The sequence below is a fragment of the Leucoraja erinacea genome, chromosome 35 (genome assembly GCF_028641065.1).
Source record: "Leucoraja erinacea ecotype New England chromosome 35, Leri_hhj_1, whole genome shotgun sequence".
NCBI classification, from domain to species: Eukaryota; Metazoa; Chordata; class Chondrichthyes; order Rajiformes; family Rajidae; genus Leucoraja; species Leucoraja erinaceus.
The window spans coordinates 2,153,054-2,175,231 of NC_073411.1; the positions used below are offsets into that span (position 1 = coordinate 2,153,054).

At 45.5% G+C, this 22,178-nt stretch overlaps 1 protein-coding gene across 1 annotated transcript in view; it reads left to right on the forward strand.

Moving 5' to 3' along the window:
• Positions 1–22,178, forward strand: part of rnf122 (ring finger protein 122) — a 42,624-nt gene that overhangs the window by 17,651 nt on the left and 2,795 nt on the right. The window contains exons 3-5 of the mRNA XM_055662013.1: positions 10,158–10,203; positions 13,112–13,153; positions 14,082–14,164. Of these exons, the coding sequence (XP_055517988.1) occupies positions 10,158–10,203; positions 13,112–13,153; positions 14,082–14,164 (171 nt within the window). The remainder of the gene's footprint in view (positions 1–10,157; positions 10,204–13,111; positions 13,154–14,081; positions 14,165–22,178) is intronic.

Sequence of the window (22,178 nt, forward strand, 5' to 3'; positions counted from 1 at the left end):
TAAAATAAATTAAAAGAGTTTGTAAATATATGTTATCTCCGTGTCTACAATGAGTAAACTATGTCAAACTGTCGGTTTACTAATAATAATAATATCTTTTATTGTCATAAGCGCAACGAGATTTGGTATGCAGCTTCCAACCGATGTGATAACATAAATAACTAATAACATTTGGATTTAGATATCCCGAGAACATGAATTGTAAAAAGAACAGTAAAACAGTCAAAACAGTTCAACAGACTAAAGTGCAGATGTGTCTGTGCGATGTGACCATCCGAGGGAGACAGTCCGGGGAGGTGGGGGGCACTCAGTAGGGCCGGTTCAGAGCCGCTATAGCTCTGGGAATGAAGCTGTTCCTGAGTCTGGAGGTTCGGGCGTAGAAGGCCTTGTAACGTCTGCCGGAGGGAACTAGTTCGAACAGTCCATTACAAGGGTGTGAGGAGTCTTTATGGATGCTGACGGCCTTCCTGAGGAACCGAGTGTGTGGTAGATGCCCTCCAAGGCTGGTTGCTGTGTCCCAATAATCTGTGGACGACGCGCTGAAGAGCTCTCCTCTCCGCCTCCGTGCAGCTGAGATACCACACAGAGATGCCATACGTTAATATGCTCTCTGTGGTGCAGCGGTAGAACGTTGTCAGCAGCTGTTGGGGCAGACCAGTCTTTTTTAATGTCCTCAGGAAAAACAGTGTATAAAACGGTGTATAACAGTGTATAAAACTATAAAACACATTTAAAAGATAACTGAACAGGTACATGGATAGGAAAGGTTTAGAGGGATATGGGCCAAATGCAGGCAGGTGGGACTAGCCTAGATGGGCAACTTGGTTGGCATGGCAATCACATCAGTGCTGTATGATTCTATGATTGAAGATGGGGGCTTGAGGTTGTATATATTTTATTGAACTTCCCCCAAATGTACACTCTGAGATCTAAAGTGCATTCTGTGCCACAATCTAGTGTTAATAGCGCTGAAGATCTCCCCATTGACTGACTGGAAACTTGCTTATGACTGCATGGCTTCATGTGAAACTATTCATATCGTAGCCTAACGGTGAGGGGTGCTGGAAATGGAGACCACCACTTCCTGGTTTATGAAGGAGGTGGCTAAAGTATTTTTGTATAACACCGGGCAAGGGAATAACTGAAAAGGGAAATATTTGTGGGTGTAAGCATCAAAAGCAGAGACGTGAAACTAACCTGAAGCTCTTTTAGAGATAAGACGCAGTGAGACAGGCAGCCTCCGCAGTGCTTTATGATGCTATGAAAGTGGCACTATTTGAGTTTATTTAACACTGGGAGCACCATGTGTTTGGGGAGTATGTGTCAATGCATCAAATAGTAATAGCAGGGAACTGCAGGTGCTGGTTTATACAAAAAATAGACCCACCATGTGGGAATAATTCAGTGGGTCAGGCAGCATCTCTGGAGAAAATGGATAGGTGACGTTTTGGGTGGGGCCCCTTCTTCAGACTGATTGAGAGGAAGGGACTTGGATGCAAGAAAAGAGGAGACAAACTAGGCCTAGCAAGAGATGACCTTATAGGGAGGTTCCATGATAGGCTGCCTGGTGGCTTGGGACGATGGGATCCTAACTGGGACACATTGTTGTAACCTGTGGAACTGCATAACCGAGCTTTAGTGGGGGGAAGACGGCAAGAGGGATTGGGGGGGTGGGGAGTGCTTGTAGAAGTTACCTAACATTTGGGAGTTCAGCATTCATGTGGTTGTGTTGTAAGTTGTTGTGTTGAGATATGAGGTCCTGTTTCTCCAAGTTGCATGTGGCCTCACTGTGGCAATGGTGGCTGGCCCAGGGCTCAAAGGTCAGTGTGGGAATGGGAAAGGGAGTGGTTCACAACAGTAGGCCTTTGTGGACCGAATGTAAGTGTACAGAAAAATGGTCGCCGAGTCTGCCCTTGGTCTGGCCAAAATTAGTATTATATTATATTATATAGTATTACTAGACCAAGTGCAGACCCGTTGGGTCTGCTCCCCCAATGGTGTGATCCCCCAACCCAATATTCCACCATGCACCCGTCTCCAATTAGTATTATATTATATTATATAGTATTATATTAGTATTATATTAATGTTGCAAAGATTAGTATTTGACAATCCAGTGTGGAAGAAAGTTTAGGGACACCACTTCACGGGATTGTTCTGTACCTAGCATGTCAGGTGCATCCATCGATGATAACTCGCCTATCTATCACCAAGAATGGGAAACAGAATGTCACAGTGTATATTCAACCAACATGTACCTCTTAAGGCCCTATTATCAGTTCTCTCCCCTGGATCAGTAAAGTTCTTGGTTCTTAGTTTCTTGGTCCTCCCTCCAAAATATTCCAAATGGAATTTAAACTGGAGGTGGTGGAGGGAGGGCTTAAGCCAGAAAGGGTTATTGGGAAGAAAGAGCTACTTTAAATTTAGTTGCATCTGGTTGGGTAACTGTAGTTGGGTGAAGACTATTCCATGCTTTAATTGTGCGGGGGAAGAACGAATTGCTGTACACATCTGTCTTTGTAGCTGGGATCACAAATTGGATCGAATGCCCTCGTCTGCTCCTAATTGGTTTGGGTTTGGTGTAGGTCTTGTAGTCTATGTCGAGCTGACCATTTAACATTTTGTTTCTTCTTCAAAGTTTCTTCTTCAAAGTGATTAGAGGCTCAATTTTCGTTCTGTTGGTATTGGCTCATTGTCACGTATATCAAAATACAGTGCCAAATATTGTGATGCGAACTAGCCAGGCAAATTAGTTTAATTGATTGTCACATGCACCAACGGCAGTGAAAAGCTTTTGTTGCGTGCTATCCAGTCAGCGGAAAGACAATACCTGATTACAATCGAGCTGTTTACAGTGTATTAGTAATGATATTATACTTGAGTGCATTAGATAATACAAAACACACAAAAAATACAGAGTGCAAAATATAGTGTTACAGATACACACAAATTACAAATGAAAAGAAGAGTAGAAGGATCATAACCAGATACATAGGAAGATCTGGAATCCATAGTGCATAGAAGAGGTCAGTTCAAGAGTCTGATAAGAGTGTGGATTAAACTGTGCTTGAATTTGGTGGTATGTGCTTTCAAGCTTTTAGACAATAGACAATAGACAATAGGTGCAGGAGTAGGCCATTTGGCCCTTCGAGCCAGCAGCGCCATTCAATGTGATCATGGCTGATCATCCCCAATCAGTACCCCGTTCCTGCCTTCTCCCCATATCCCCTGACTCCGCTATCTTTAAGAGCCCTATCTAGCTCTCTCTTGAAAGTATCCAGAGAACCTGCCTCCACCGCCCTCTGAGGCAGAGAATTCCACACTCATAACTCTCTGTGAGAAAAGCTGTTTCCTCGTCACCGTTCTGAATGGCTAACCCCTTATTCTTAAACTGTGGCCCCTGGTTCTGGACTCCCCCAACATTGGGAACCTGTTTCCTGCCTCTAGCGTGTCCAAACCCTTAACATTCTTATATCTTTCAATACGATATCCTCTCATCCTTCCAAACTCCAGAGTGTAAAGCCCAGCCGCTCCATTCTCTCAGCAGATGACAGTCCCGTCATCCCGGGAATTAACCTTGTAAACCTACGCTGCACTCCCTCAATAGCAAGAATGTCCTTCCTCAAATTAGGGGACCAAAACTTTTGTATCATCTGCTTGAGGGGGAGACTGACTGACTAAATGGTCCTTGAATATGTTGGCCATTTTCCCGTGGCAGCGTGAGGAGTGTATAGGCGGAGGCCGCTTGCTTGATGGACTGGGTTGTATTCACAAATCTGCAATTTCTGTGGTCTTGGGCAGAGCAGTTACCTTAACAAGCTATGATTAGAAATTGGGAAGCGTGGAGGTGGTGATGTGCTTTCTTGGCCATCGAGTCCATATGGTTGGGCCATAACAAATTGTTGATGAGATTTACACCTGGGGACTTGAAGCTCTTGACAATCTCCACATCACCATTGAGACAGACTTCACCCTACTTTCCCATTCACCACCCTTCATTCTATGAAAGTGACTTCAAACTGTTACTCTGGCTCAGACTTTATGCTGAAATCCCCCCTTTTTAAATTACATTTTTTTTTAATAATTATCGTTGAAAACATTAAGGACCTGTCCAACTAACACGGCTTTTCAGCGACTGTCTTCGAACTTCATGCCCAAGGGCACTCGCCTAAAAAGACGCGTTGGATCGACCATCAGCGATGAAACCGCGAGCTGGATCGTCCGTCAACACACACACACACACATACACAAACACATCGCAAAGGCGGGGGCCAGGGAAAGCGGGGGAGCGCTGTCTGAAATTCACACCCGCGATAAACAGGAAGGTAAAAGACGGCTGGTTCAATGTACGGTAAGTCATTTGGGGGGGGGGGGGGGGGGAGAGGGGGAGAGAGGGGGAAGAGAGGGGAGAGAATGAGAGAGAAGGAGTGGATACACTTCTAAGAAGCCAGACAACTTATCATAAAGTTTAGGGGGCATTTAACATTATCGTTCGGTTTTCCTTGTTTCTGAAAACTCCAATAAGTCAATTAAAATGCCCGGTCAGCAAATGAGATTGCCTACGGCTGCCCTCGACTGCCTAGCGACTCCACTCCACTGCACTACGAGTTCAAAAGAACCATGCCGACCAATTTTTACTGGCGGAATATTTTTCAGCATGCTGAAAATTTGTCCTCGACCAAACTGAGGCCCCGAGTATGCGGGAACTTCTCTCGAGCATGAAGGAGAGTTCCAGTGACCTCCTAGGACCACGTGTTGACCATGCTGCGAGTTTGAGTCGAGCGCAAACTCTTCTAGACTCGCAACTTAGGTCGCCGCAGTGGGACAGGCCCTTTGGCGACGCGATGGGCACAGTGACAGACGCACCACACATCTCTGTCCACCGTGCAGCTGGCAAGCTCCTCTTTTGTCTCTACACATGCGTCTTCCATCACCGTCTTCAGTGTTGGCCGTCCCGGGTCATGTCTTCCATGGGTGGGTTCCCACGGCACAACCTTGTTCGCTGGCATTTCTGGGTGGCGCTGGCAGTGACCAGCGAGCCTCATCCTTCTCCACCTGATCTTCTCCGTCAGTGGTGGAATCTCCCCGTGGAGCTGGGCGCTGGTGATGTGGTCCCTCCAATTGACATTTTGACCTTTTCGGGACATTCGGGACCATCGAGAGACTTGGACATTGCTTGAATGAGAGTCCATGTCTCACACCCATACAATAATGTGGTCTCGACGGTTGCATGGAACAATCGCAGTTTGACCCTTAGACATATGAGACGTCCAGATTTTCCCCATGTTATTCAGGGCTTTCCATGCGAGCGCTTTCTCCGATGACATCTCCGAGCTCCGCATCATCGCTCCCAGGTATTTGAAGTCCTCCACTTTTTTGAGAGATGCACCGCCACTGGCCTCGAGAGGCTCATAGTCACCAACGTTGAACGGCATGTACTCCGTCTTCTTGGTATTGAGGTGGAGGCCCACTTTCCCACACTCCGTCTCGACCCGGCCCAGCAGCCCCTGTGCCTCTATAATCTGGTCTGACAGCAGCACGATATCATCAGCGAAGTGGAGGTCTGACAAGTTGACTGGTCCGATTCTTCTCGAACGCCTTGTGGTGATTGTGAAGTCGAGGTCCTCATGTTCCTTGAGCACCTGCCTCATGGCGTAATCAAGGATTATCCTTGGTTATTATTTGTCTTTGAAACTCCAAACAAAATTCTATTCCAATTTGCTCTTTACCCTCTCCATCAAAATCCTTCTGCCATATTCCTGGGTCCTGTTCGACCCATGCTCACTAACCTAATTGACCTCCCAATACCTGACCCCTGTCTCTCAGTCCGAAGAAGGGACTTGACCCGAAACGTCACCTATTCCACTTCTCTAGAGATGCTGCCTGACCCACTGGGTTACTCCAGCATTTTGTATCTACCCCTTATACCTGAAATGTGAAAGCTCACCCCTTTGTTCAAAGCTGTAATGGTCTAGCCCCTCCCTGGTTGTTATGTTTGCCCTTTTGTAACCTCACCTCAAACATTCCACTTTGAGACCTCTGGCATCTTGTTCATCATCCGCACCGTTTGGCCCTATCACGCTTCCAGCATCCCAGTTACATATTCTGCAACTCATTTCTTCAATTTACTTCCCATGCCCCTCTCTCCATTTTACCCTCACCTGTTTGACCAAGCCAACTGGCCACTTATTCTAATTCTATGATCTTGGAGCACAAGTCCAAATCTCCCTGAAAGTTGTAACACAATTAGGATGGAGTGGTGAAGAAAGCATATAGTATGCCTGCCTTCATTGATCAGGGCATTCAGGAAGTCACGTTTAAGTTCTATAAGACTTGGTTAAGCCGCATTTGAAGCATTGATTGCAGTTCTGGTCGCCCCATTACAGGAAGGATGTGGAGGTTTTGAAGAGGGTGTACAAGAGGTCACCAAAATGCTGCCTGGTTAGAGTCTATCAGCTAAAAGGCTGGACAAAATGGAGCGTTGGAGGCTGAGGGGAGACGGAACCTTTCTCCCAGGGTGGAAATGTCAAAGACCAGAGGTCACTGAGAGGGGAAAAGTTTAAAAGAGATGTATGGGGCAAGATTTGGGCAAGGGGGGGGGGGGGGGGGGAGATTGGGGTGGGGGGGGGGGGGGGGGGGGGGGGGGGGGGGATGGGGGTGGAAGCAAGCAGAAATGATAGTGATGTCTAAGAGGTTTTAGGATTTGCAGGGAATGGAGGGATATGGAACACATACAGGCAGAGGAGATTAATTTAACTTTGACGCATGTTCGGCACAGACATTATGGGGCGAAGATCCTGTTCCTCTGCTGCATGGTTTTATGTTCTATGAAGTCTCATTTCATATTACCTGTGTTAAAGACATTCTATGAATATGTTTCATCTATTGCTCATCTCCACAAGCTGTTGTGGGCCATGTTATCTTTTGACAGGTAGACCAAAGTATGAGAATTAGCATAACATGAATAGCATACCATGAAATTCAATAACTTGAAAGGCCAATTATAATACTGAGATAAGGACTGACTGCACGAGCAATTAGATTCACTGCTGTTTTCAAAAGGACGAATGCATGTTAGGAGCTTTTCAAGTCAAGAACAGAACCCAAAACGGAATGGATTATATTTGTTATAATAGGAGAAGATACCAATTTAAATAAAGACCAAAATGTTTTTTTTAATTATGGGTTAATAATTGGAAAGAAATTGATACTTAAATTTTGGAAAAATACAACCATACCAACTGTTAAAATGTGGATTAGGAATATGATGGACATAGCACGCCTTGAAGAAATGAGACTCCGACTAATAGATAAATATGACCAATTCTTAAGGAGTTGGTCTCCTTTCATCGACTTTTTGGAATCATGTGATGCAGCGGTACCGTAAAGATTGCTGATTTCATGACGTGGATAGATCTACATCTCCGAATACAGATTTGAAAAATTATCTTTTAAGGGGCCTTCTCTTCTATTTCTACTTTCCACTTTCTCTCTTCCTTTTTTATTTTTTATATACACACTTCACGTTTTTCTATTCACTACCATCTATTTTTCCACTTTTTCCCCTTTCTATTGTTTTCTTTTTCTTGTCTTGCTTACTTCCTTCTCATAACATAAAACTAGAGGTTGTACATAGAATGGATTACGGTATGACATAGTTGGCACCTAAAATTAGGTTCCACTGTACTGTTTTGTGCTGTATTAACTTCTAATAAAATAAACAAAACAAAAAAAAAAAAGGAAATTGAAAGACAATTCCTAGATAAAAGTAGACAAAACTGTTGGAGAAGCTCAGCAGGTGCGGCAGCATCTATGGAGCGAAGGAAATAGGCAACGTTTTGCGACGAGACCCTTCTTCAGACAGATGAAGTGTGGGGTGTGGGGCGAGAAGAAGAAAGGAAGAGGAGCCAGAGGGCTGAGGGAGTGCTGAGAAGGGGAGGAGACAATAAGGGCTACCGGAAATTGGAGAATTCAATGTTTATGCCGCTAGGGTGCAGACTGCCCAAGTGAAATATGAGGTGCTGCTCCTCCAATTTCCGGTGGTGCTCACTCTGGCCATGGAGGAGGCCCAGGACAGAAAGGTTGGATTCAGAATGGGAAGGGGTAGTTGAAGTGCTGAGCCACTGGGAGGTCAGGTTGGTTAGTGCGGACCGAGCGGAGGTGTTCGGCGAAACGATCGCCAAGCCTACGCTGGGTCTCACCGATGTAGATCAGCTGACCTCTAGAGCAGCGGATGCAATAGATGAGTTTGGAGTGTGTGCAGATGAACCTCTGTCGCACCTGGACCGACTGCTTGGGTCCTTGAATGGAGTCGAGGGGGGAGGTAAATCGACAGGATAAAAGTACTGTGTTATCTTCTCAGTTTAGATGCAGAGCCATTGAAGCAATTCAGTGCAATGGGAGGTGGTGATCAATGTGCAACATGCAGTACAGTCGTGAGCTCCCCAATCCTCTCAGCTCCTTGCTCTGTGAAAGCCATAAGCCTTCTTACTGTAAATAAGGTCATAAGTAATAGGGACAGAATTAGGCCATTCGGCCCATCAAGTCTACTCCACCATTCAATCATGGCTGATATATCTCTCCCTCCTAACCCCATTCTCCTACCTTCTCCCCATAACCCCCTGACACCCATAGTAATCAAAAATCTATCTATCCTTGCTTTAAAAATATCCATTGACTTGGCCTCCACACCCTTCTGTGGCAAAGAATTCCACAGATTCACCACCCTCTGACTAAAGAAATTCCTTCTCATCTCATTCCGAAAGGAACATCCTTTAATTCTGAGGCTATGACGTCTAGTCCTAGATTCTCCCACTAGTGGAAACATCCTCTCTGTCCAAACCTTTCACTATTCTGTAAGTTTCAATGAGGTCCCGCCTACTTCTTCTAAACTCCAGCGAGTGCAGGCTCAGTGCTGTCAAACGCTCATCACAAGTTAACCCACTCATTCCCGGGATCATTCTTGGAAACCCCATTTAGTCGCCTCCCCAGGCCCAGCACATCCTTCCTCAGGTATGGGTGCCCAAAATTGCAGCCTTTTAGAGCCTCAGCATTATATCCCTGTTTTTGTATTCTAGCCCTCTTGAAATAAATGCTGGCATTTATTTCAAGCAAAACTTGCAGATTAACTTTTTGGGAATCCTGCACCAGGTCCCCCAAGTCCCTTTGCACCTCCGATTTCTGGATTCTCTTCCCATTTAGAAATTAGTCTACGCCTTTATTCCTTCTACCAAAATGAATGACTCACACTTTGCTACACTATATTCCATCTGCCACTTCTCTAGCCCATTCTCCCAACCTGTCCAAGTCCTTCTGCAGATTCCTTGCCTTCTCTGCCCTTCTACCTATTTTTGTATCATCCGCAACCTTGGCCACAAAGCCATCAATCCCCTCATCCAAATCATTAATATTCACTGTGAAGAGTAGGTGGCCCAGCATTGACTCCTGTGGAACTCCGCTAGTCACTGGCAGCCAACTGGAAAAGGTCCTCTTTATTGCCACTCTTTGCTTGTTACCATCCAGCAACCTGCTAGTGTCGGCCCTTTGATACCATGGGCTCACATCTTCCTTGGCAGCCTTAAATGTGGCACCGTAATTAAAGCAGGATACAAGATCACTGCATTGGCACCACCTACAATCATTGCTATTCTTTGAGGCTCTCTTCTGCTGTACCCCAAACAGTGTCCCTCACCTCCCAGAGAACGATTTACACATCAGGACCTGCACAGGTCCCCTGTCAAAGGATAGCCTTTTAAACTGCTGTGTGTGCCTTTAAGCTATTTTCTCCCATGACGTAATTTGGCTGCAGCAATCTGATTAACTGCTGCCGGGTGCTTTGTCATTCAGCCAAAACTGCAACGTGTGCTGTGGAGGTTGCAGAATTCTGTGATCCTGAATGTCACATAATCCGACATCTGCTCTCTGGTGAGATATCTCTCCAACCCCGATGTACACTAACCTGCTTCAAATGTTATATATACTATTTCATGTGCACGTAAATGTTTCGACACAAGTCAAGGCAAGTCAAGAGCGGTTATTGTATTAGGACAATGAAATTCTTGCTTCTTGCAAATTCTTGCAAACTGTATAAGTGTAATGTTTTCAGAATTGATGATTTCAGCTTCTTGGTGTTTAACCATCTGGTTGTCTCCTTTCAGCAAACTCCGCCACCAAGCACAGAATGAGAGATATGGATACAAAGAGGTAATAAAAATGAAAACTCACCTTACGATACTGCTCGAAGCTGCAACCACATTTACTGATTACACTGAAGGCACAAGGGAAGAAATGTAGATGCATGGGATATATCGACTTTCAAGATTTATCAACTTCCCGAATTTGTTTGATTTTGTTGAGCCATATTTGGCTCCTCCGTTCTTCAACCTTTCTGGGCTGTTGGATAAAATCACTAGGTGCTGGAGAAACTCAGTATCTGAGGGGGGAAATGGACAGATGATGTTTTGAGTCGGGACTGAAGAATAATCTTATAACCATATAACCATATAACAATTACAGCACGGAAACAGGCCATCTCGGCCCTACAAGTCCGTGCCGACACAACTTTTTATCCCTTAGTCCCACCTGCCTGCAATCATACCATAACCCTCCATTCCCTTCTCATCCATATGCCTATCCAATTTATTTTTAAATGATACCAACGAACCTGCCTCCACCACTTCCACTGGACCCCTAAACCTCTGTCCCTTAAGTATGAAGACATGTCCTCTTGTTTGAATCTTCCCTATTCTCAAAGGGAAAAGCTTGTCCATATCAACTCTGTCTATCCCTCTCATAATTTTAAAGACCTCTATCAAGTCCCCCTTTAACCTTCTGCGCTCCAGAGAATAAAGACCTAACTTATTCAACCTATCTCTGTAACTTAGTTATTTAAACCCAGGCAACTAAGAGCTCTTGACCCAAAATGTTGGCAGTCCAGTTCTCTCTGCAAAGGCTGCCTGACCAGCAGAGCTCTTCCAGCAGGTTGACTTATGCTAATTAAATTGCAGCTTTTGTGCCCCAAGCCTCAGATCCCGTTGAGATGCTCCATGTATATTACAAACAGAAACAAGGAATTGCAGATGCTAGTTTACAAGAAATGACACAAGGTGCTGGAGTAACTCAACAGGTTTGGCAGCATCCATGGAGAAGATGGATAGCTGATGTTTCGGTTCAGTCGGAGAAAGGTCCCGTCCAAAAACATCACCTTCATATTCTCCAGAGATGCTGACTGACCCACTGAATTACACCAGCACTTTGCGTCTTTCCATGTAAATTACTACCTGAACTACCTAAATTACCACTAAATTTGTAATCCCTTAAAGCACTGAAGAGACTTCATAGGATCTTTGAAAAATGATAGAGCATCCACTATCTCCGTCACCTCTTTCAGAACTCTGGGATGTAGATCGGTGAGATTTATCAGCTTTCAAGATGACCAATTTGTCTAACTTGTTATTTATTTTAACAATACTTGACTCAGTTCTGCAGTCTTTCTCGACTGTTGCGTCTTTAATATATGGCAAATATTTTGTGATTTAGATGAAGAGAAACATAGAAACATAAAAAATAGGTGCAGGAGTAGGCCATTCGGCCCTTAGAGCCTGCACCGCCATTCAATATGATCATGGCTGATCATCCAACTCAGTATCCTGTACTTGCCTTCTCTCCATACCCCCTGATCCCTTTAGCCACAAGGGCCACATCTAACTCCCTCTTAAATATAGCCAATGAACTAGCCTCAACTACATTCTGTGGCAGAGAATTCCAGAGATTCACCACTCTCCGTGTGAAAAATGTTTTTCTCATCTCGGTCCTAAAAGATTTCCCCCTTATCATTAAACTGTGACCCCTTGTTCTGGACTTCCCCAACATCGGGAAAAATCTTCCTGCATCTAGCCTGTCCAACCCCTTAAGAATTTTGTAAGTTTCTATAAGATCCCCCATCAATCTTCTAAATTCTAGCGAGTATATCCAGTCTTTCTTCATAGGAAAGTCCTGACATCCCAGAGAGACACTGAGTACTTGTTTAATTTTGCAGTCAGTTTCTCACTCTTATAAATTATAACCATATAACGATATAACAATTACAGCACGGAAACAGGCCATTTCGGCGCTACAAGTCCGTGCCGAACAAAAAAAAATTTCCCCTTAGTCCCACCTGCCTGCACTCATACCATAACCCTCCATTCCCTTCTCTTGAAATGAAAAAAATGAAATGATTCAATTTATTGTCATTGTCAGTGTACAGTACAGAGACAACGAAATGCATTTTTAGCATCTCCCTTGAAAGGGAGACACAGGGCGTCGCGGTGTGCCCGCGCCTGCCGCCGTAACATTCCATTACAGGCAAAGGTGGGTGAAGTGTCTTGCCCAAGGACACAACGACAGTATGCACTCCAAGCGGGATTTGAACCGGCTACCTTCCGGTCGCCAGCCGAACTCTTAGCCCATTGTGCTATCTGTCGTCCTAATCTCTTCCATATGCCTATCCAATTTATTTTTAAATGATACCAATGAACCTGCCTCCACCACTTCCACTGGAAGCTCATTCCACACCGCTACCACTCTCTGAGTGGAATTCTCCTGATTCTGGCTGTACAGCCATCTTTTACCCTTGCTAGTCTTGTTCTTTTTTTCACTCCTAAAAGCACTTCTGGTCTGGTTTTTTTCTGCTTTTCACCAACCTGCTCTTGCTTTTCTTAATCTGCCGTTGCTCAGTTCTAAAATGCTCGCAATCCTCAGAACAACTGCTATTTCCAGCCTCTTAAAATTTTATAAGCCTCTCCCTTATATGGAAATGCTATTTTTAATACAATGTTAATGCTATGTTTAGACACTGCAGATTAGGTACTTTGCTATTTGTTTTTTTTGCGACATTACTTTATGGCCTTGTAACTGGGAATGTGGGGCTTTCCATAGACTCGAATCTCAGAATGAGCGGTTACATGTAACCTGATAACTGTGCTGATAAAAGTAGTCTGGTAACTTGATGACTTGGCACTCAATGTGTAATTGTCTGTAGCCTGGTATCTCGGTAGGTGGGGATATCTCTAACCTACTATTTGCAATACCATTCCAACTGACCAGTAAACATGTTCCTTCTTCTGTTTAGGTTATAACAAGGGGAGATGCAAAGAAGCTAAATTTACATGGGGTAAGTCATTATCAATGTTGGTACATTTGTTGGTTTACACATAGTGCAGCAATGAGTCAGCCGGTCGGGCAGCATCTCTGGAAGAAACAGACAGGTGATGTTTCAGGCTGGGACCCTTCTTCAGACTGAAGTTGAAACTCGTATTAGAAATGTCGCCTATTCATGTCCTCTAGTGATGCTGCCTGTCCCACAGAGTTATAGCCCTGTCACACGATGCGAGTTCACTCCAAGAACTCTCCCGAGTTAAAATAAAAATTGAACTCGTGGTAAGCACGGAGAATGAGCATAGCGGGTACATCAGAGCTCGGGGGACGTCTCTTAGCGCTAACGGCAGGTAAACACGGGAAGACACGCTAACAGCAGGTAAGCACGGGAAGACTCGTGAAGATTTTTCAACACGATGAAAAATGTCCACAAGTGCCCCGAGTATCGACGAGTGGCCATTACTGTAAATATCCGAGTTCGAATCAGGGCAAACTCGGGAGAACTCTTGAAATGAACTCGTACCGTGGGACAGGGGTTTTATTCTGCGTTATTCTACATTTTGTGGGTTTTATTTTTCAATTTTAATGTTATTACAAGGTGATATGTCCATTTGTTTATGTGAGTAAACTGTGTTTTATTTGAATCACAAGGATTACTCTGTATTCAGACATGTTTAAGAAGGAACTGCAGATGCTGGAAAAAGATGCTGCATTCTTCAGACTGATGAAGGGTCTCGACCCGAAACAGCGCCTATTTCCTTCGCTCCATAGATGCTGCCTCACCCGCTGAGTTTCTCCAGCATTTCTGTCCACCTTCTGTATTCAGTCATGTTTGCCTGCCTGACACTTAGACAGTACCCTCATTGAACGTAAGAAATGGGTTCTAGGTTGCACAAGGTGAAATGAAATTTGTATCAGTGTTTCTATTTTTGTTTCTTCTGCAGCACACGTGCGCTGTTTGCTTAGAGGATTTCAAGATTAAAGAAGAATTGGGAGTGCTACCATGTCAACATGCTTTCCACAGGAAGTGAGTAATCCTTCAGTCAAGCTATTGTAGCATTTTGCCCCAGACCGTGTTTGTGGTGACCTTTAAATCACTGCGGTCGTGCAGTCAGTTACCACCGGAAACTGAAGATCACAGCAAGTGAGGAGTGATGTGGAAATATGACGTCGGTTTTCTCCAAAACATTGTCTTCAACAGTAAACCTCATGATTCACATTTAACTGGTTCAGTAATTGTGAGCATTAGCTTGTACTGAAAGCTGAATGCTGAGATATGGAAATACCCCGTACCTTACTCCGCAGTGGTCAATAATTACATGCTTCCTGTCTCTGCAATGTTGCATGACCTTAAAAACAAAAATATACAGATTGCTGGAACATCTCAGCGGGTCAGGCAGTATCGCTGGACTACATGGATAGATGACAACTCAGGTTGGGACCCTTCTTCAGACTGATTGTGGAGGGGGGGGGGGGGGGGGGGAGAAAGCTGGAAGAGTGGGAGAGGGAGGGGCAGGACACAGCTTGGCGAGTGATAGGTGGATACAGATGAGGTTTATTTTGTTCAAGAAGGAACTGCAGATGCTGGAGAATCGATGGTAGACAACATTGCTGGGGAAACTCAGCGGGTGCGGCAGCATCTATGGAGCGAAGGGAATAGGCAACGTTTCGGGCCGAAACCCTTCTTCAGACTGATGTAGGGTTTTGGCCCGAAACGTTGCCTATTTCCTTTGCTCCATAGATGCTGCCGCACCCGCTGAGTTTCTCCAGCAATTTTGTCTACCTGAGGTTTATTTTAATTGGTAGATGGTTAGACAAAGGCCAGACATTAAAAGACAAAAAGTGATAAGGATAGAAGAGGTGGGAATTGAGAAGCCAGAGGAAGAAATATGGATGGAGGGGGGGGAGAAATGGGTGTGATTCAGGGGAGGTGGTGGGTGGGGAAGACGTGGGGGTTAGGTTAGTTATTGTTGAAATTGGAGAATTTAATGTTCAATGGGTTGTAAGCTTCCCAAATGGAATATAAGGTTCTGTTTCCCCAGTTTGCGGGAGGCCTCACTCTGGCAATGGGGGAGGCCCAGGGGAGAGAGGTCAGTAGGGGAATGGGAGAGGAGACTGTGACACTACATTTATCCAGTGCATCACTCCGCACAGTGTCACGGTGCCTGTCCTCAGTCTGACTGCGAAACAAGGTGATTTAACCCCCTCTACACGCTACCCTGCCTATTCTCTGCACTGTTTCTATCTGTAGTCTCTCACTTCTGTGCCCAGTGATTTGCTCTGTTGTCCGCCACTTTTACACGTGTTTTTTTGTTCAGTATATTCCTTGTACCCAGATACGTCGATGCAAGGTACATCATTGTTGTACAGTGCTTTGGAAAAGCAGTATAAAAATGCAACTTAGTTAATGTAACTCTTCATGCAGCTGGAACTAACTTTATTCTCTCATGCTGCAGGCTGCTGTAGTGTTTCAACTTGTATTCCCTGTACCACACTACATGCCCGCACTCGTGTTTCACTCAATATCACGACACAGGAGATTACTGAAATATTTCACCCTATACAATGGCCTACTGTCTATATGGTTTCAGGTGTACTGTGTCAACCTGCCATTACTTGTTTTCTAACAGTCTTCCCACCATTGATTCCATCTGCACTTCACGCTGCCAAGAAAAGCAGCCGACGCAAGCAGAGACCTATCCCACCCCAGTCAAACCTTCTTCTCCCAGCTTCCGTCCGGCTGAGGAGACACGGCTTGAAAGCGCACACCACCAGACTCAGGAACAGCTTCTTCCCCTCTGTTGTCAAGCTTCTGAATGGTCCTTCCATAAGCTAGGGTACTGTCCAGTTCACCTCTACCTCAATGAGGACATTGGACTTTGTCTAAGAAACTGACGGCCAACAACGCTGAGAACTATATTCTGTACTCAGTATCTTCCCCTTTACTCTACCTATTCTACTAGAATTTGAACCAAGTCATCTATGTAAGGTATAGGGATAGCATGCAAATCAAAACGTTTTACTGTACCCCAATACACGTGACAATTACAAACCTAACCGTAATTACCTGAAATCAAATACAATTGCAGGTTTAATAGGGTTGTAGTGGTTGGTGAGTCGTAATGCGAGTGGATTAGATGGGGCACAATGGGTTAAGTGTGTCCAGGATAGTTTTCTGAAGCAACATGTAGATGGATCTACTAGAAAGGGAGCAACTCTGAACCTTTTCTTGGGAAATGAGGCTTGGTGAGTGACTGATGTGTCAATGGGGGAGCACTTTGGGATCAGTGATCACAGTTCTATTAGTTTTAAAGTAGTTAAGGACAAAGATTGTACTGGTCCACATGTTAAAGTCCTAAATTGGGGCAAGGCTAATTTTGTTGGCATTCTACAGAAACGTGCAAAGGTTAATTGGGAAAGGTTGTTTGCAGGTAAAGGGGTGCCAAGCAAGTGGGAGGCATTTAAAAACGAGATTGGGAGAGTTCAGGGCCAACATGTTGTTATTAGAGTGGAAGCCATTGAGGTTCTGGTCAGGAAAACGAAAGAGGCCTATGTCAGGTACAGACATCTGGGATCAAGCAAATCATGTGAGGAAGAGATAATAATAATAATAATAATAATAATAATAATAATAATAATAATAATAATAATAATAATAATAATAATAATAATAAATATTAATAAAAATAATAATAAGCCTTATTGTCATTGTACTTAGAAATACAATGAAATTAGGAGAGCTGCTCCTGATCAGTGCAAGTTAAAACCAGACAAAAACACATCCAATTGTATCGAATACGTTATTTAACTGCTTGAAATAGTAGATAAATTATATTTATCACACCTAGGTAGAACATTGCACTGGGAGAATATTATTTAAAAAAAGAAGAAATATTAGCTGAGTGATCTGTTTTATAGTGGAATGAATGACAGCATCTCTTCATGTCGTGTGGATATTTGAGGAATTCGATGAGTTCTGATGGCCCAGGGAAAGAAACTGTTTAAGGAGGAACTGCAGATGCTGGAAAATCGAAGGTAGACAAAAGTGCTGGAGAAACTTAGCGGGTGCAGCAACATCTGAAACCCAGGATTGAAGAAGGGTTTCGGCCCGAAACGTTGCCTATTTCTTTCGCTCCATAGATGCTGCTGCACCCGCTGAGTTTCTCCAGCACTTTTGTCTACCAGGGGAAGAAACTGTTCGGACACGAAAATGCTAGAGAAGCTCAGCAGGTGCAGCAGCATTTATGGAGCGAAGGAGATAGGCTACGTTTCGGGCCGAAACCCTTCTTCAGACTGATAGGGGGACTGTTTGTTTGTTTGTTTGTCTGACGCACCTGTACCGCCCACCAGAGGGCAGGGGGTTTGACAGGGTCGTACCTAAGACAGGTGGGCATAAAGGGGACGAGATATGTAAAGGTGAATCCTAAGGGATTCGATAAGCATATTAAGAGCATAAAAATAATTTTGAACTTCATAAAGACGGATAAGTCACTGGGGGCTGACCAGGTATTTCCTAGGTCATTGTGGGAAGCAAGGGAAGAAATCGCAGGGTTTGGGGCAGGGAATTTTGGATCTTTGTTAGTCACAAGTGAGATTTGTGAAGAACGCAGGATGACAAATGATATACCTTGATTTAAGAAGGGCTGCAAGGTGGGCTGAACATTAGTCCCTCAAGGGGTTTCTGAAAGACAGTATCTGTCTGCCTTTGGAAAGGTAATGACTGATCAGGGATAGTCAGCATGGCTTTGTGCGTGGGGAAGTTGTGTCTCATTAATTTGAATGTTTTGAAGAGATGACAAAGAGGGCTCTTTGCCTTCATCAAGGCCTCAGACAACGTCTCACAAGGTCAGCTGATCCGGAAGGTTAGAACACATGGGGTTGAGGGAGAGTTAGCTAAGTGGATGGAAAATTGGCTCGGTGGAAGGTGTCAGAGGGTGGTGGTGGTGGAGGGCCTCCAACAGGAAGAGACCGGGGACTCTGGTGCTACGACTCACCGTCGCCGTCGCGGGGCTGGCCGAGTCCGGAGCGGGTGGAGCGGTGGAGGAGCGCTGATGCTGCTGCTGCTGCTGCTGCTGCTGCTGCTGCTGCTGCTACCGGAGAGTCGGAGGCTCCAACGGCAGGTCTGTGGACGGTGGCACCGGGAGCCCGCGGATCCCTGGAGGGAGACCGCTTTTCAGGGCTCTCGCAACGGCGACTTCCCCCGCCCGAGTTGCGGGGTCGAAGAGCTCCTGGAGCGGGGCCTTTACAGCACCACCCCGCGAGGCTTGGAATGGCCTCGGGACTCTGCGAGCGCACGCCGGGGGCTCTAACAGCAAGACCCGGTGTGCGACCTCGCATCACCCGGCGTGGCTTTAATGGCCGCGGGACAATCGCCATCGCCAGCCGGGGGCTTTGACTTTGACTCTGACATCGTGGGGGGGAGAGAGTGCAGTGGAGAGATAAGTGTTTTTGGCCTTCCATCACAATGATGTGATGGATGTTTATGTAAATTATGTTGTGTTGTTGTGTCTTGGGTCTATTTGTTTGTAATGTATGGCTGCAGAAACGGCATTTCGTTTGGACCTCAAGGGGTCCAAATGACAATTAAATGTATCTTGTATCTTGTATCTTGGGTTGTCTTTCCATTTGGAGGCCTGTGACCAATGGTGTGTTGCAGAAACTAATACCCAGTCTCCTGTTGCTTGCCATATTGATTAATAATTTGGATGAGAATATAGATGGCACGAAATTGGTGGTGTGGTGGAGAGCGAAGAATGTTATATAAGAACTGCAGCAGGATTCAGCCATTGTAGCCTTGCAGCCATTCTCAAATCAGGGCAAAACGTTGGATGAGAACGTACATGGCACGGGTAGCAAGTTTGCAGATGACACAAAAGTGGGTGGTTGATAGTGAAGATGGTTGTCAAAAATTGCAGCAGGATCTTAATCAGTTGGGCAGATGGGCGAAGGAATGGTTGATGGAATTTAATACAGAGAAAGGTGCAGTGCTGCATTTTGGGCGCACTAACATGGGCAGAACCCAGAGAATGAATGGTAGGGCTCTGGAGAGTGTTGTAGAGCAGAGTTGTTGGAGTACAGGTAGATATTTCGTTGAAAGTGGTATCACAGGCAGATAGGGTGGTCAAAAAGGCATTTGGAACATTGGCCTTCATCAGTCAGAGCATTGCGTATACAAGTTGGGAGGCCATGTTGCAGTTGTATAAGATGTTGGTGAGGCCGCATTTTGAGTATTGTGTTCAGAGAAGGCAGGAACGGGGTACTGATTGGGGATGATCAACCATGATCACATTGAATGGTGGTGCTGGCTCGAAGGGCCGAATGGCCTACTCCTGCATCTATTGTCTATTGTCTATTGATGCAGAGAAGATTTACGAGGATGTTGCCAGGACTTGACCTAAAGGGAGAGGTTGACCAGGCTAAGACTCTATTTCTTGGAGCGCAGGAGGACGAGGGGGGATCTTATAGAGGTGTATAAAATCATGAGAGGTATAGTTCGGCTAGATGCACAGTGTCTCTTGCCCAGAGTAGGGAAATCGAGAACCAGAGGACATAGGTTTAAGGTGAAGGAGAAACATTAGTAGGAATCTGAGGGGTGACTTTATCATGCAAAAGGTGGTGGGCAAATGGAATGAGCCGCCAGAGGAGGTAGTTACAAACATAGAAACATAGAAAATAGGTACAGGAGGAGGCCATTCGGCCCTTCGAGCCAGCACCGCCATTCATTGTGATCATGGCTGATCGGCCCCTATCAATAACCCGTGCCTGCCTTCTCCCCATATCCCCAGACTCCACTGAGGCAGGTATTATTGCAACGTTCAAGAAACATTAGACAGGTACATGGATATGCCAGGTGTAGGTGGATATGGGCCAAACGCAGGTGGGTGGGACTAGTGCAGATGGGACATGTTTGCCGGTGTGGGCAAGTTTGGTCTGTTTCCATGCCGTGTTTGTAATCCTCCAGTCTTCTGGGAAGTGTGTGGAGGAACAGCAGGGAAGTTAATGGACAAATGGGAAGTGCAACATTTTGGGGTGTGAAACCAGAGTTAGACGTACGCAATGAATGACATGGCCCTGAGGAGTGTTGTAGAACAGAGAACTATGCACGTTGTTCCCTGAAAGTGGTGACAGAGATAGAAAGAATAGTGAAGAAAGTGAATGACACCCTTGCGTTCATCGCTCAGACATTAAGTACATGAGTCGGGTTGTCATTACACAGCTGTCATTACACATATGGTGGTGAGACTGGAATGTTGTGGTCACTGTGTTACAGGGTGGATGTGATTAAGCTGGAGATTGTGTGCAGGACACAGGATGTTGCCTGGACTGGGGTGCTAGAGTTACAAGGAGAGACCGGATAGATGGGACTGTTCTCCCTGGAGCAAGTAAGGCTGAGGAGTGGCCTTACGGAGGTTATTTTTTAAATCATGAGCGGCATAAATAAGATGGATGATCTTTTTTACCCAGGAGGAGGTGAGTCCAAAACTAGAGAGCATAGATTTAAGGTGAGAGGGGAAAGATATTGAGGGGACCTGAGGGGCAAGTTTTCACTTGGGAGGCTGTGGGTATATGGAACGAGCTTCCATATGAAGTGGTATAGGCAGGTACATAGAACATCGAAACTGGTGCAACACAGGAACAAGCCCTTGTGCCCAGAGTGTCGGTCGCTGAACACGATGCCAAAACAAATTCTTATCCGGCGGGTGCAGCGTGGACTCTCGGCGTTGAGCGGGTGAGCCCTCGCTGGAGGGGAGCGCTCCGTTTCGCTGGCCCGGGGCAGTCGGCAGCCTGAAGCCGCAGCCCGAAGTCGCGGTCTGCAGAGCTCCAGCTGGTGCGCCGTCTACAGCCCGGGATCCCACGTGGGGGACCCGGGGGAAGAAGAAGCCATCACTGCCGGGGGTCCAGCATGGACTTACCATCACCCCTGGAGGGGAGCTTCTACCGCTGGCCCTGCGGTCTGCGGTGCTTCTGGCTGCGGTGGAGACTTTAAATCTCGACCGATCGGCCTACACCATCTTAAAGCCGCGGTCTCCGGTGAGGAAGTGCCGATCCTGGACTGACTCTGGACTCTGGTCCTGTCCACGGGGGGGGGGTGGGGGGGGGGGGGAATGGAGGAGGACTGGCCAAAATTTGTGCCTTCCACCACAGTGATGAATGCTGTGGTGGATGTTTGTGTTACAGTTTTATTGTGGTTGTGTGTTCTTTATTATTGTACTGCTGCTGACAACCCAAATTTCCACCGACCCTGGTTGTGTGGCAATAAATTATATCTAATTATATCTAATCCGCCTCCACATAATTCACATCTCATCATTTCCTGCAAATTCATGTGCCTATCAAAAGTCTTTTAATCCCACATAATATATCATTTCTGTCTCCATCACGTTCCCTGGGAGCACATTCAAGGCACTCATCACCCTATGTATAAACTTGCTCCACACATCTCCCCACACATGCCCCTTCCACCCTAATGCTACCCTCTTGCCTTTGATATTTTCACACTGGGAAATACCTCTGACTTTCTACCCTATCTATGCCTTTCATAATTTTAAATTCTTCTATCAGATTTCTCCTCAACCTCTTTTGTACAAGAGAAAACAATTCAAGTCTGTCTGACCTCTCCCTGTAGCTGATACCCGCTAATCCCGGCTTCGACCACCCCGGGCTGCGGAGCTTGAGCCGGCCCGTTCGCGGAGCTTGGTTCCACCGCGGGACTGACTACCATCGCCCGGTGGGGTAACAACATGTCACCTCAGCGCAGAGGGAGAATAAGGAGGGAAGAGACAGTGACTTTAAGACTTTGCCTCCATCACAGTGAGGAGGTGCCTGGTGAACTCACTGTGGTGGATGTTAATTTGTATTTATTGTGTGTTTTGTTATTTATTATTATATGTATGACTGCAGGCAACAAAATTTTGTTCAGACCAAAAGGTCTGAATGACAAATAAAGGAATCTAATCTAATCTAATCTAATCTAATCTAATCTGGTAAACCTCCTCTGCACGGGGAATGACCAGAACTGTGATTGATACTCTAAATGCGGC